This window comes from Lissotriton vulgaris, chromosome 1_1, assembly GCF_964263255.1.
Source record: "Lissotriton vulgaris chromosome 1_1, aLisVul1.2, whole genome shotgun sequence".
Taxonomy (NCBI): Eukaryota; Metazoa; Chordata; class Amphibia; order Caudata; family Salamandridae; genus Lissotriton; species Lissotriton vulgaris.
The window spans coordinates 978,111,004-978,125,481 of NC_141685.1; the positions used below are offsets into that span (position 1 = coordinate 978,111,004).

Here is a 14,478-nt window from a genome sequence, read left to right on the forward strand (position 1 = left end):
TTGGTTAGCTCCTTCTCTAACCGATCAAAAGCAGACGCTGCTACTCTGTGTGGAAATAAGATTGAAGAATCTTACCACAACTCAGTTACTCAGTGTATTCTTATAGTGAGATTCTGCTCTCAAAAGGTTTTCAAAACTTTCAAAATCGGCCTCGATTTGGGCTCATGAAAATCAGTCTAAATTTAAAATGCTTGAAACAATAAAATAGAATAAGCAAGACTCATTGGAGCAAATGAAACTCCAGGGTTATAAAATAATGGACTTTAGAGCCTTTATCAACAGTGTACTCCTGGAATATGTCACAAAACTGACAAAATTGATTGACAGTGGCACCAAAGAATGAGAAGTTGCAGTCTATAAAAGAGGCATGCCATCTAATAAATTTTTTATCTAAATATTGTCAAAACACTTTCATAGACTGTTACGAACAGAAGTGACGAGGAGACAGTAACTGGAACAGGTGCAGCCATAAAGGAGTGAGAGGAATTGTAGTTGGAAGATATTGGGTTATTAAAGAGAGTGATGAGAACCCAACTAGAGTAATAATCACAACTGTTGTCAGGCTGCACCGTTAAAGTTACTAAATAAACCTGACCTCAGCTCCCTGCTATCTGTAGTACAGAGCAGACAGGCGCACTGTAGAAACAATGTGTAAAGTATTTATGCTGTACTTAAAAAGGGAATAACCTTGAAATTCAAAACAATAAAAGTACCAAAACAAATTAAAAACTGAGGGTCCTGGAGATAGTAGAATTAGCGCCAAGAAGCATAAAGTGCCAACAATAGTAAGTTGTTGTGATGGGTCCAGACATAGGTGCAATTGGCTGCTGACTGCAATGGAGCACGGGTCAGATACACCAGCCAGCCTCGACCTGGTCAAAAAATTTTACCTTTTGACTTTAGTCCCTCATGTCCCAATCTGCCATAGAAGTACACTTCTAAAGCCCCCAGCCCAGGAGAGGCACTTAGAGACTTACAAGGTGGGTAGCAGAGTCTAGTCCAGGTCCAATTGACACCGACTTTGCTAGACAGTTGCAAGTAAGGAGCCGCTCACTGTGTGCTGCTGTCACCGGCTGCGAGGGAAGGACGTCGTGGGATCCCAGCGCATTGCCAGCGCTTGTCACTCTGTGTGGGTTCGAGTAAAGGGGAAAGGACCGGGTTTGCCTCATACGCCGAGGGACTGCGAGGTCCAGCAGGCTCTCTGCTACCCAGCTGCTGCCTCTTCCCTCGGCGTTCCCGCCCCCCCCCCCCCCCCCAACCTGGACATTTTAAATACTTATCGCAGCCCCCGCTCCGCAGGGCCGCTCACGGTGTGCTGCTGTCACCGGCTGCGAGGGAAGGACGTCGTGGGATCCCAGCGCATGGCCAGCGCTTGTCACTCTGTGTGGGTTCGAGTAAAGGGGAAAGGACCGGGTTTGCCTCATACGCCGAGGGACTGCGAGGTCCAGCAGGCTCTCTGCTACCCAGCCGCTGCCTCTTCTCTCGGCGTTCCCCCCCCCCCCCTCCCCCCCTACACCCCCCGCCCCCCGCCAGCAGTGATTTAATCTCGCCCCTATTCCCGCGCCACGGGACGCGCGCGGGACATAGCCCGGGGCGAAGCCTGGGCAAAGGGCGGGCCCTCTGCGGCCCTCTGCGGCCCTCAGAGGCCCGAGAAGGACGGGACGGGGCAGCCCCCTTGGCTCCACGCAAAGAGGAGGTACATTTGTTAGAGCCATACATTGACACTCTTTGGCCAGTTCATTTTCTCCTGAAAGCCTTGTTGACTGAACTATGTCACGCAAGGGGGCCAACAACAAAAAAACTCCTTTTTTTTTTTTTAAGCGACTCAGGCCAGGGGGTCCTAAATTTTATCGTGACCAGTAGAACACCGCCCACTTCCAGCGACGATGCGATGGAGCCGTGCCAACCGTTAGTAACTTCACTATCTCCCCCAGTGATTCCTGATAGCTCGCAGATTTTGCCTTTTTGGGAGGAAATAAATGCCTTATGAGGAACCAAGTACGCCCCAGTGGCATCCCCATTTTCCGTAAAAAGCAACAGCACTATCACTTAAACTAGCAAACCCAGTGACTCAATTCCACCATCTCTAACAAACAATACCCAAGGTATCGCTTCATCTCAGGGCCCAAATACTAAAATGAAGCTTTACGGGACAAATGAGAGTGGGAATCATCCTAAAACACCTAAACTGTGCGCTGGTACTACATCGCCTGTCTCTATCCCCACCTTAACTACGGTGGAGACCAGAAAACATGAAGACCAAGTACCTTCTCCCTATTTCCCCCTACTGTCCCAGTTAGAGCTACTGTTAAATTCTATCGTACTACCATTGGTAGAAAAAGTCAATGCCCTGGGTGATAGATTAACAGGTATTGAAAAAATAATTCTAGCTAACTCTTTACCACTCACTAAAGATTCTTCTAACGGGGGAAGAGCCCCACCGGCTATTACTATAACAAAAGAGATAACCACTATAGCCAATTCTCCATTCGCTTCGAAGAAGGTAATTTCGAATGGTTCTGATCTACCTACTGGCCCCAATGCACCTTTGCCTATTAAAACAAGGAAACATCCCAAAACTTCCTCACAGCCTCCTAACAAAAATGCTACAACTGTCCCTAAAGTCGCCCCTAAACTTGGGTTTACTAAGTATACTGCTACTAGAGTGGATCCAAAAAGAGTAGCACCCATACACTTACCCCCAGAAGCCGCCCCTTTTGTTCTTGTCCTCTCGGGAATACCGGCACCCTCCCACGGGAAACCCGAAAGTCGCCAGGAGCTTTTAAATAAGGTCATATTTTGGCTATCCCAAAATAGACCACTTGCACCCAATCACGACGGCGGAATCCTGTGTGTTAGAAGGGTGGGCTGGTTAGGGTCTTTAACCAAAGACATCAGTGGGGACCTGATCCTTGTGAAATTTAGAAATAGGAACACTGTCCCCTATCTACGATCCAACCCGCCCAAAATAGGAGACTGCCCCATATCTGTATGGGACCTACACGATTTCTACCCTAAGTACCCGACATATCCTGTCAACAAGGCTATAGGCTGAGTATACTCATCTGTAGGGAAGGGGTCCCCATGTTTACTTAAATTTAATCCATGTTTTTACCGAAAGATACTTACCTTATCTATCTTATTGAATGTACATGTATTTTAGAGAATTGTATACTGTGTTATATGTCTTTTATGATTTAATTATCGAATAAAGACTTCTTGAATTGAATTGACTCTTTTAGATCGTTGCATCCCTTTAACTTCAGGGGTTGAGCCTTATGACCCTTGGGTCTACTTATTTCTCACTGATACTCGAGGCAAATCAGATCCAGTCCTTTAGGGCTCTTCTCATGTCTCAGACAGGAGGTTCAGTTCTGTTCTGATTTTCCATAGGTCCAGGAGTGATCCAAAGTGGCTAACTGTAGAGGCCACATTAATGCCTGGCACACAATTGTGGGTGTAAATGACACCTTAGAACGTCCCAATCAATGGAGTTAGGTTCCTGGGGCTAACCCTATTCACTTTAGGCTTTTGCCATATTGCTTAGGTCTTCGTCCGCTCTGAGGGCTGGGAGAGTGTGGGGGTGTTTACTATGGTAAACCTAGTGTCCTCTCCCATCTGATTCCAATATCCGGTTTAGGCAGTCCCTCAACTCGCAACAACCTCAGAGACAGAAGTCTGGTAGAACAGAAATTAGTATTCAGGAACCAGACCATGGAAACACAGAAATAGTTTAGGCATTTTCTTTCTCTCTTTTGTAGAGCATCTCAAATGTTTTATTTAAATCCAGCAAACCTGTCTAACAGGCTGTGACACTGTAATAATGTCAAAAGATTCCTACTGTAATTGGGGCCTGACTGTTTGGGGAGACAGCAGAAGGGCCCTGCTCAAGTTTCAGCTAACATTTGCCTGTGACAAGGGAGTTCTCTTTGAAGGGTGAACCAAGTGCATATGAAAAGACCCAGTAGACCTGTCGATCTGCTAGAATGTCACATTCGGATTTAAAAACTTAAATGTCAAAAAAGATCCTCCCAGCCCACTTATGTATTCTGTCAGGTGCAGATGGGTTATCTCTGCCCATTCAGGTCATCCTGTTTAGCGTCTGAAAGTAACATGACACCTCATTCAGGCCTATTTTAAGTGCTAATTACTGGCTGGGAAAAGTGGGAGAACAAAACACAGATTTAGCTTTCAGGTAGGACACGGGTAACTTTTTAAAAGTTACTTTTCCTTAGTATTTAGAACAAATTCGACTTCACAGTTGAATTGGATTTTTAACAGCTAATAAAATTGGTTGCTTATTTTTCCTCTTAGCCCCGTTTCTGAGATACAGGATTAGTATGTAATATTGTATCAGTGTTTTCCGGTGGAACAGCCAAACCTGCTACAGTGAAGATAGCTTCAAGAACATTTTCACTGTAAGGACCGGTTTAACATTAAACATTCACTTGTCCTCTTTTTAAATGGCATGCAACCTGCCTTCAGGGCCAATAAGTCCTACTTACAAGTGACTTATAAATATTTTTAAGGAGAGTTTAGCCTCTTTGATGCGTCGGACGCCCCCGGCCATCCGAGTCCGCAGTGGGCGTGTGTGGAGGACAGCCAGGGGCGATCCGAACCACGCACGGGTCATTTTTTTTCAGCACCGCGGCAGAATGTCCGCCGCAGCGAAGATTCTAGGCCTGATTAAGGTTTATTTTGACAGGTCGAATTTGCAATTAAAATGTGCACAACCAGGCTACTATAGCAGACATGTAGACCTGTTTACTTTCTCATTGTAGTGGATGGCACAATGGGTGTGCTGCGATCCACATATGACATTTAACTTACAGACCCTAGTAACTCCTTGGTACCATATGCTAGGGACTGAAGGTCACTTAAATATGCTAAGCAAGAGTATACTAATTTTGATGTATTGAAAGGAGAGGCACAAGCCCTTTACTACTGGTTTGCAGGGGTAAATTAAATTTGATAGACTGCAAAAATAGGGTTCAACAAAAAGGCAAATAAAATTAGAGGTGACCCTACTGAAAGGACAAATTTCCAACAGTAGTTGAAACCGAAACTAAGAAATAGTGATATGTCTTCATCATTAGTAGTCATAGTTGGAAAACCCAAAGTGGCAGGCTCCAACTAACGGGGAACTATATCAAACAATTTACAACAATCAGGACCGATATCAAGAATGTGTTTGCAACATGATAGAGAGCTCATTAGTAATGAATGCATTGGGGCATATTATATTGTGAGAATACAAGAAGCAACAATCTGGCCAGAGTTCAGGGAAAAACCTTGAACTGAAAGGAAGCACAAGTTATGTTCAGAGATCATGATTGTTCCTGCAGAAGTTACCAGTAAGAGAACAAGATTTGCTGAGACAAATGACACACAGGAAATTAGCAATTTTCATCCTTTGGTGGAAGTGGTCTATGCATAACCAGCAGATTTTTTTTTAATTGCACCCGTTAGAAGCCAATTGGTGTGGCTTACTGTGGAATAATAGAAAGTACATAGAAGGTATAATGAAACCATGGTTGCTTGAAGTGTAGGGACAGCCGTGGGTGGAAATGTTTGCAAAAAAGTTGAAGAGGGTGTGGTGTCTACCTTTAATGCTAGTCTACTGCAAACAGAAGACCAATGAATTATGAACTAACATGCAAATGTAGCCGAGTGGCATTGGATAGGAAATGCAGATTAGATGCAGTGTCTTGTGGTGAGAGTTGCTTGAGGGTTGACAACAAAAGCAAAATTGTGTGGGTGCAGTAAATTAACAAGGATTCCTCTGAACCAGTGTCAACATTTGAAAACTTTTGTATAAAACTCTCAAGAGTAGTTTGCAAGTGAACAAAAAGAGTTGTGATGCAAAAATTGCATGATACTGGTTGGTAAATAGAAACCCAGATTTCTGCTGCAAATCGTGCTCCTAAATGCAGAATTTGAAGTGTCAAAAGTGGTGAACACTGAGATTGAATGCTTATTCTGAGATTTTGTATCCATAATATAAGGCTTATGGGCTTGTAGTTTTTGGTTCCTTTGTAAGATGTGGGTAGATAGTCTAATTTATTTCACTTATTGTTTTTATTTAAATGAGAATTTAATACTCTTAAATAAAAATCGGAGTCATAATATATTATTTAAAATGCATTGAGATGTGTATATATTTTTATTTCAACTGTCAATAAAATCAATGTATTCAAACACGAATGAATTGGAAAAAGAGCAGTTCCAGGTTTTTAGGCATATGTGGCCCATTAATGGCAATTCTCCCCAGGTAAAAAAAAAAAAAGGCAAGTGAACAAAGACCTATATTGACAGCGTTTGTTAAGTGTAAATATAGAATTAGTTACATGGGTACAACTTTAAAGGATACTATGGCAATATGAAAGACGTGCTGATGGATTAATTGCTTAACAAGTTCCAATTGTTCGAGGGACTTGAATGTCTTCTCCTTGCTGGTCTATTCATATCCTAAGAACCTGGTTGGATTGAGAAAGAGACATCTGATCGGATGGCTAATTTTTTTGTGATCCTGGATGTAGGGGAAGGAAGGGATAGGTTGATGGGACAGCCCAGTGCCCTTTAAGGGGCTACTGACAGTTTTGTCTTTAAAGACAGTGGAGAGGAAGTTGTGAGGAGAAGGGTTGTTAGTGGGAAAGGGATATGCACTAGGAGGGAGTAAGGGATAAACAGTGTTGTGGCAGGGTGAAGATATGGTACAAGAGTTTGCAGTAGTGGGCTAGAGTTGAAGAAGAGGAGAAGCAAATTGTAAATGTATAGATTGGGCTGGAAGTCACAACTAAGAAGTGGGCTGAGAGTGGCAAAGACAAGAAGTGTGATGGGCAAAGGGCCCATGCAGTACTGGGAGCTGAACTCCTGGCTCTACTGGTATGACCCTAAATGTGTTGGCGTGTGCTGTTAATCTGTCAGCACACAATATCTGATGTTTCTTTTTTTCCCCCGTGTCAACAGCAGGGCTTGCTCTTTACATAAAAAGGAGACATACATTAGGCGACTGATATCATTTATATCGTAGCCTGATACCCTTTGTGTTCCATCTGCAGGAATCAGCGAGGAAAACCTTACCAAACTCATCCAGCATGCCAATGTTCAGCAGGACAGCAACATCATCCGCAACATGCAACTGCTAGGAGTTCCTGTTGTTACTGGGGTATGAGGTGTTCTTGCAAACTCGCACTTGTCACAACCGGCCTGTGTTATACACATATTGTCACCATCCATTATTTGTGCTCTTAGTGTGACCTTGGATGCACATCATACTCATTAGTAACTATTCTGTTCCACACTCACTTATCAGTATTTCGAAATGTGTTGTCATTCGAGTACATTAGGGCCCATTACCATATTGGCAGTGATCTATAACAAGGCAACTGGGAGAAGATTTTCCCAATCTGTAGCAGTGAGAAGTTAAGAATCATGGCAGCTGCACCTAAGAAAGGGTGAAACCAAATGTTGGGTGGAAGACTTCTGCAAGAATAAGTCTAGAGTAACTCAGCCTCTTATGCTGAGATTTTGAATGAATGATAACTTTGCGTACCCATTCTGATTTAAGAATTGAGGTTTGAGGCGATTTCGGCCAAATCATAAATTTCAAATTCTTACCCGTGGATTGCAGAGAGCAGGTATTATGTGATTTACACTGTGACCTTTGATAAATCGTATTAATCCGATAGAGACATTTAGCCGCAGATTCCTTAACTTAGAATATCCCCCAAGGCGTCCGACTGGATCCGGAAAATCTTTTTTCCCAGCAATACCTCTGCATGCTGGGAGGTGGCGTCGCCCGGCTTCGTCCAGATGTCATCCACGGAATTGACGTCAATGAAGCCATATAAGCCCCTCCCGGCGCGCTGACGTCAGTTTTGTTCTTTTCCCCTTCCTAACGCGGATCCGGGCAAGTAATACCTCGGGCCTGTTATCGTTTATTACAGGCCTTTTCGACGCCCTTTTGCATCCAGGAGCAGTGTGTTCGATGCCCCTTGTGGGCTTCAAACCGTGCCGGTCCTGCTTGCGTCAGATGTCAGCGACCGACCCTCACGATCTCTGTATATGGTGCTTGGAAGAGCACCATAACTCAGTGGAGTGCGACGTTTGCAGCATGAAGCTGCTGTCGGACTGGATGTCCAGTACGGAACCCTCGCGACGCAGGTCTCCTCCTCCCGTGGAGGCTGCCTACGCCGGCTCGACTCAGACGGTCGGGATCTTTTTGGAGGTCGCCGGATCGACTCAAGGCCTTTGCGGAGGTCGCCGACCCCGGCTCTACTCGAAGGGTCGAGGCCTGTTCGGAGGTTTCCGGCTCGACTCGGAGTCAAGACCTTTTCGGAGGTCGCCGACGCTTGCTCCACTCCGCCAGTCAGGGCGTTTTCAAAGGTCTCCGACGCCGGCTCGACGTTGCCCCGACGCCAGTATCGTCTCCAGCGTTTGTGGTGGAGGATGTGGTCCCGGCGGGTTCACCACCCCCTGAGTCATTTCACTGCCCTCCAGAGCAGGCGCCAGTGGAGCATTGGCCTACTCATCATGCTGCTGAGCCTCTATTGAGTGGCCGGTTTAGCTTGCGTCCATCACGCCCACGGAGGCAAGTGGATGTTAGTCAGGGCTGTTTGCAGGGCTGCAGACGTTTTAAGGATGGAGCCACCCTCACTCTCCAGTCCTTCGGAGCCTTTGCTGGATATTCTCCACCAGGGCGCGGGGAACATGGAACCATTGTTACCTTTTGCGGAGTCATTGTTTGACATCCTTCTCGGAACGTGGGCACGGCCCTCCTCGGGGGACCCGGTCGATCGTCCTGTGGCACATCGGCCTGCTCCCACTGACCCCGCCTGTTTGAACCTCAGTCCTAGAGCTGGAGGACTTGGCCTTCAGGCAGCTCTCTCTGTGACTCCTGTTCCGTTGCATCCTCCCACTCTGGAGTCTCGGTGGTTGGAGTCATATGGCTGCAATGTGTTTACATCCGCCAGCTCGGGACTCAGGTCCCTCAACACGTTGTGTATATTTGCTCGAGCTACATTTGCCCTTTGGAATGCTGTTGGGCGGCTCCTCCCCTCCTTGCTGGGGATCTCTTGTGCTGATCTGACCCGCCTAATCAGTGATGGCCATGATATGGCACACTTCTCAATTCGGTCTGCCATGGACACCACGGACACTGTGGTTCGTACTATGGCTACTCGGTTGCCATACGCCGCCACACATGAATGCGTGATGTTGTTTTCCCAGACCATGTTCAGGAGCGGCTTAGGAAGATATACCATTTAATGGGGTCGCTCTTTTTGACGCCCATGCGGTTTCTGCGTTCAGGCACCTCCTGTCTAAATCTCTTTTCTGCTGCCCGCTGTGGGCATCAGATGTTCTGGGTTGTGTGGCTGCTCGGCCGTGTTGTTTACTTATTCTGGTACAGCTTGTTAAGCTGTGTTTACCTTTCTTTTGAGCCTCTGCCTACAAGCTTGTCTCAAGAGGGACCCTTCTTCTGTAGGGTTGTGCCTTACCCTATGTGAGGTATTTGTTGGCAATCATATTGCTATTCTTCTTTGCCCAGGAACTTTTGGCACCAGCTGACTCTTCAGACTGTTGTAGGATGTCTCCTCTGGTGAGATCCATAGGATTGGTTTCTCTCCAAGGGATACTATTGGTTGTCTATGGTTGGTCCGTAATACATCCCCGCCTCCGTAGGGGGTTTTGTCACCCTGGCGTGTTCCTACAACCTCTCTGTGCACTTTTTGCCTGTCTATCGGTGGACATGCGCCCCTGGGGGGAGGGGGTAGGGGTAGGGGGGGGGGTGGAATTGGATGGCGGGGTTTGGTCCGGTCTTCCCAGGCACGGTCTCCGGTGCTTCGTGCAGGACACAGGGTCCGGTTTGTCCCTTCCTTCCTATGCATATTCCTAGTTCTCAAGGAGTGGCTCTGGTCTATGCCTTTCTACCTCTGGATCTGTGCTCCACCCCTGATGTTTTCTGGGTGTGAGTTCTTACTCCCATTATGGCACAGATGCCTCTTGGGTGGCATTACTGTTTGTTTATTCTTCTCGACGTTCTTTATTTTGGTAGACTGTGTTGGTCTTTGGCGATGTAGGCTTTTCGTGCCAGGCCTCTGTCTGTGCCTTCTTTTTATCCTTTATGGGCAGTCTTGTGGTCTATGTTTCTGCAGTCTCACGGGAGACCAGGATTCTTCCCCCTCTTGGACCTGTTATTTTTTCGGCATTCTTAACTGTTATGCAGCACATCAGTGCCATGGTGACACTTGCATTACTCTCCTATTTAGTATTTAGTCACTCCACGTACGCGTGTCGACATTCCTGTCTCTTGTGTGTGTATATCGTGGATTCTACACGCCACTAGGGTGCTCGCATACTAAGTCTTTTTTGTCTTGGTGTCAGACATTCTTGCTTACTCTTTCCTTCGGGATAGGGTCCTCTGTGTGTTCATAGTCTTGCAGGTTATCCACTCACAGTGGTGCCTTTTAATTTGTTTGGCTGCATGCCTACCTCCTGAGCTTTTTGCTCAAATGGTGGCTCCTCTGTCTCTGTTGGCACTAGGCTTTGGGCTCGGCCCTGCCACTGTTGTCACATGTCCTAGGCAGGACACATTAAGGTGCTTTTTCTTCCACCCACGGGCCTCATGCTGCGGCTCCGGTTCTTGGGCGGACAGTGCTCCGACTGTCCCGTTTCTTGTGGCTTCCACTGTGGTGTGTGTTCAGGCGGTATGTCATGTTGTGTTGACCCTTGGTACTTCGTTCTTCTTGGGTTACAGAGACCAATGCCTGGATCCTTCTTTGAAGGTCTCGCTTCATTGTTTCTTACGTTGGCACAGAACTTTCTAGTTCTGTTTTCCTTTTGTCTATGTCTGGGCGAGAGAGGTCTCACACCGTCCCTCGTCTGATTTGGTGTCTTTTACCATCCCTTGTTCATGCTCCTTAAAGTGGGTCATGGGTCTGATGTCTGTTGTCCTGGCATTGCGGTTTCCACCGTTTTTTCGTCAGCCTCTTGACGAATATGTTCTCCTTGAACTTGGTGGTTGTTTCGCAGACCCTCCTCCTATGGGGTATGGCTTTGGTATCTAGTCTAAGTTAAGGAATCTGCGGCTAGATGTCTATCAGATGGAAGAGTTACTTACCTTCTGTAACAATATATATCTGGTAGAGACACAGTCTAGCCATAGATTCCTTAACGCCCACCAATCCTCCCCACTCTGCGAAGACATTTTCATATGGTGTCTTTCCACCTAGCCTCCCTCTTTCTGGTGGCTTTGATCTTCCGGAGGTGTGCTCTCACACTTCACTCTGGGGTAGGGTGTGTTGTTCTATGTAGGGCCCTTCGGACTCCCCTCCGTCCTATTGTTTTGTTGGTGGCGTGCTCTTGCACCTTCCTTTGGCAGCTATCGAGCCCTTTGGCTCTCCACTCCGTCCACTTTTTAAGGTGGTTCAGGTCTATACTTTTTACTACCGTCTCGTGTTTTCCTCTTGTGCTACCCATGCATGGAGTTTTTTTGTTTTTAATTCCCTCCCACCACCCACACCTATGCCTCCTCCTTTCCTTGGCAGTCGGTTGGGTTCTCTTGGTGCTACAGTTCTTTAATCTCTGGAGTGTGTGTGTGGTGAACTTTCTAGTGGTTGTTCACTTCTAATCTCTTGTCTTGCAACATGTTGCTTCAATATTGTGGTTCTTTTAATTTCCCTTCTGTGGTGACTAGCTGCGCCTCGCTTTTCATATCTTTTGTGCCGCTGTCGTTGCCCCCTCGAGGGGGGGCACGGCTTGGCAATTTGTTAAGCCCTTGCTCGCAACAAGTACTCTGTGGGCTCCCTTCAGCCCTCCGGGTACGGGGTGCTTTTTCAATGATTTTATTCTTTTTTTACACATACTGTTCCTATGCTATCGCAGTTTTTTGCATGGCTTCGCGTTGCGGCGCGGAAAAGTTTCCTGTAGAAAACTGACGTCAGCACGCCGGGAGGGCCTTATATGGCTCCATTGACTTCACTTCCGTGGACGATGTCAGGACGGAGCCGGGCGACGCCACCTCCCGGCATGCAGAGGTATTGCTGAGGAAAAAAGATTTTCCGGATCCAGTCTGGCGCCTGGGGGAGATATTCTAAGTTAAGGAATCCGTGGCTAGACTGTGTCTCTACCAGATATATCGTTACCGAAGGTAAGTAACTCTTCCTTCTCTGGCCTAAGTAAGCCTTCATCCAACCAGGAGCTCTGCAAAGGACAAGCATCTTGTGGCTTATTATGGAGTAGTGAGAAATAACGCTTCATTTGCCACAGGGGTAGGTCATCTACATTACTCCAGCATCTCATTACCTATGAAGAGGGTTTTAATATGTAGTCACTACTTATAAGCCTTCGGAGTTGTTCTTTCACATCTGATCATCATGAGAGAGAGCATTACTGAAAAGTGAAAATCTGGCATTTTTACACATATAAGGGGTGTGGGTGTGTGTATGAAGGTAATGCTACCTAATGGACCTAGATAGATAACAATTACTGGGAGTTACTGTATGTGCATCACTTTGCAAAACCATTTTGTCTGTTCCCATGCCTAGTAAGCCTTTGGCCTTCTTGAAAATCTTTATAAATGTTTCTGTGTGTCCAGTTAGCATTGTTTGTGAACAGTGAAAGGTGTGGTTAGGCAAATCAGGAATCCACCATATAATTTCACATTTCCCTGACACAGTATACATTTCAATGTTCAACACAACCTGGTAATGTCTGCTCACTTTGGGGCCCCCTGGGCTCTCAAAAAGACTGTGACACACTTCACACCTAGTGTCTTCATGGCGCAGCGTATTAAAATTGTCATGTCAGTGCAATGCACACCTTTCAATCGCATGCTTCATGCACAGGGTCATTATATATAATGTGCATCCACACAGTATCAGCATCTCGGATCCAAAAACAGTTTTTTTCATTTGCTGAATTGAGGTCATTTTAGGGGTCAGATGTGTGACACATTTCAGCGCGTTTATGTTGACGTCGCTTATTTCCTTCTACCTTAGCTTGAACCTTAATATATTAACGTAGTCCACTGCACACGAGTAGCTGCATGTAGCATGGTAAGCAGTGTTTCTTCCAACATCTTAATGTATTCACTCTATCTTTCCTTTCTTCCTTTCCTTGCTTTTCAGACTTGGTAGCTGCAGGTAGGTTTGCCTCTCTCAGGGGCTCACATTTCTTCTTTCCTTTCTATTCTTGCTTCTCTAGTTAATCTGTCCAGTCTCACAGGACTTTTTCTTTCCTCCTCAGTCAAGCACCAACATCCAAAGCAAACCTGAGCGAAGGCCTCGTCTAGAAGCTACCACATACCAGCTCTCCCGCTGGACGCCTATGCTACGCGATGTGATTGAGGTAAGAGACCATTGTTTGTTGCTAAAGTGGTATGCAGAGGTGGTTGCATAGAGCACATAGCTATGCATCTCCACACCAGTAGGAAGTATCAGTAAACCAAGGTTGCAGCCTAGAGTGCACAACTGAATGCCGCCCCCCAGCAGTAGGGCGGAGCAGAGATGTGTCGCAGTGCCCTAATGTATGCTTCTCCAAGGCAGTAGAACAGAGCAGTAAGTTGCGATGGGGCATAAAGTACTACTGATTCCACCCACGCAGGAGAGTAATGTAGCAGTAAGACTTGGTGGCACAGACCACACCATGATATTCATGCCACTGAAGTGTAACAAAGTAGAAAGAAGAGCACACAACTATATGTATCGCCACAGCCCTGCAACTGAGCAGTAATCGTAGCATACAGGCACCACCCTGTACAACCAGACATCGGTTGGTCAATGCAGCGCACTTTACCGGATGCATCGCCAAAGCAGTAAGAAGCTGAGGGGGTGTCATAGAGTGCATCATGCTGTGGAGCAAGTACTGTTTAACACTGCAATTCTTACCCTTTTGACTTCTGTGGATGCTTACTGAATCATTACCAGGATCTGGAGACACCCCACTGAGCCCTTACTAGAAATTGGGTACCCCAACTAAGGCATTTTCTACCATAAGAACCTCAAAACAATACACAGCAATATAGAAACAAGTATACATGATGCAAATACACAAATCGTTAAATATTTTATTTAATTCATAAACAAATATAGAAAACTCTTAATTGTAATGGGAACTTTGGAACTTTTCTAAATGTGTGGTTTTTAGGTCGAGCCTGGCGTACGCAGGGCGAAGCACTGTCGCCAGCGAGGCCTATTGTTGTGGACTTGCTTCGGAAGTGGGACAGGAGATGGGCACGCACAGAGTTTTTGGCGATTTGAGCTGGTGTACGCGCACGTACAGCCACGCGCTGTGCACATCGCCTGTCCCGCTTCAGAGGCAAGTCAGCCTCCTGCAATAGCATTTTTTTTATGTTTATGCGCGCTCCACACGTCCCACTTACCGGCTCTTGTGGGGATTGCGCTCCTCCCCGGCTGGTCTCCTCGTGGCAGGGGGGCCTCTTTTCCAGTCACTGGCGCAGAAACACGCGGGGCTCCG

General features: G+C 46.4%; 1 protein-coding gene across 2 annotated transcripts in view; it reads left to right on the forward strand.

Annotated features, from left to right (window-relative positions):
- STXBP2 (syntaxin binding protein 2) overlaps positions 1-14,478 on the forward strand; it is a 371,603-nt gene that overhangs the window by 307,821 nt on the left and 49,304 nt on the right. For both annotated transcript variants that reach the window (XM_086960353.1, XM_086960362.1), the window contains 2 exons: positions 7,062-7,168; positions 13,249-13,350. In XM_086960353.1, coding sequence (XP_086816479.1) covers positions 7,062-7,168; positions 13,249-13,350 — 209 coding nt within the window. The remainder of the gene's footprint in view (positions 1-7,061; positions 7,169-13,248; positions 13,351-14,478) is intronic.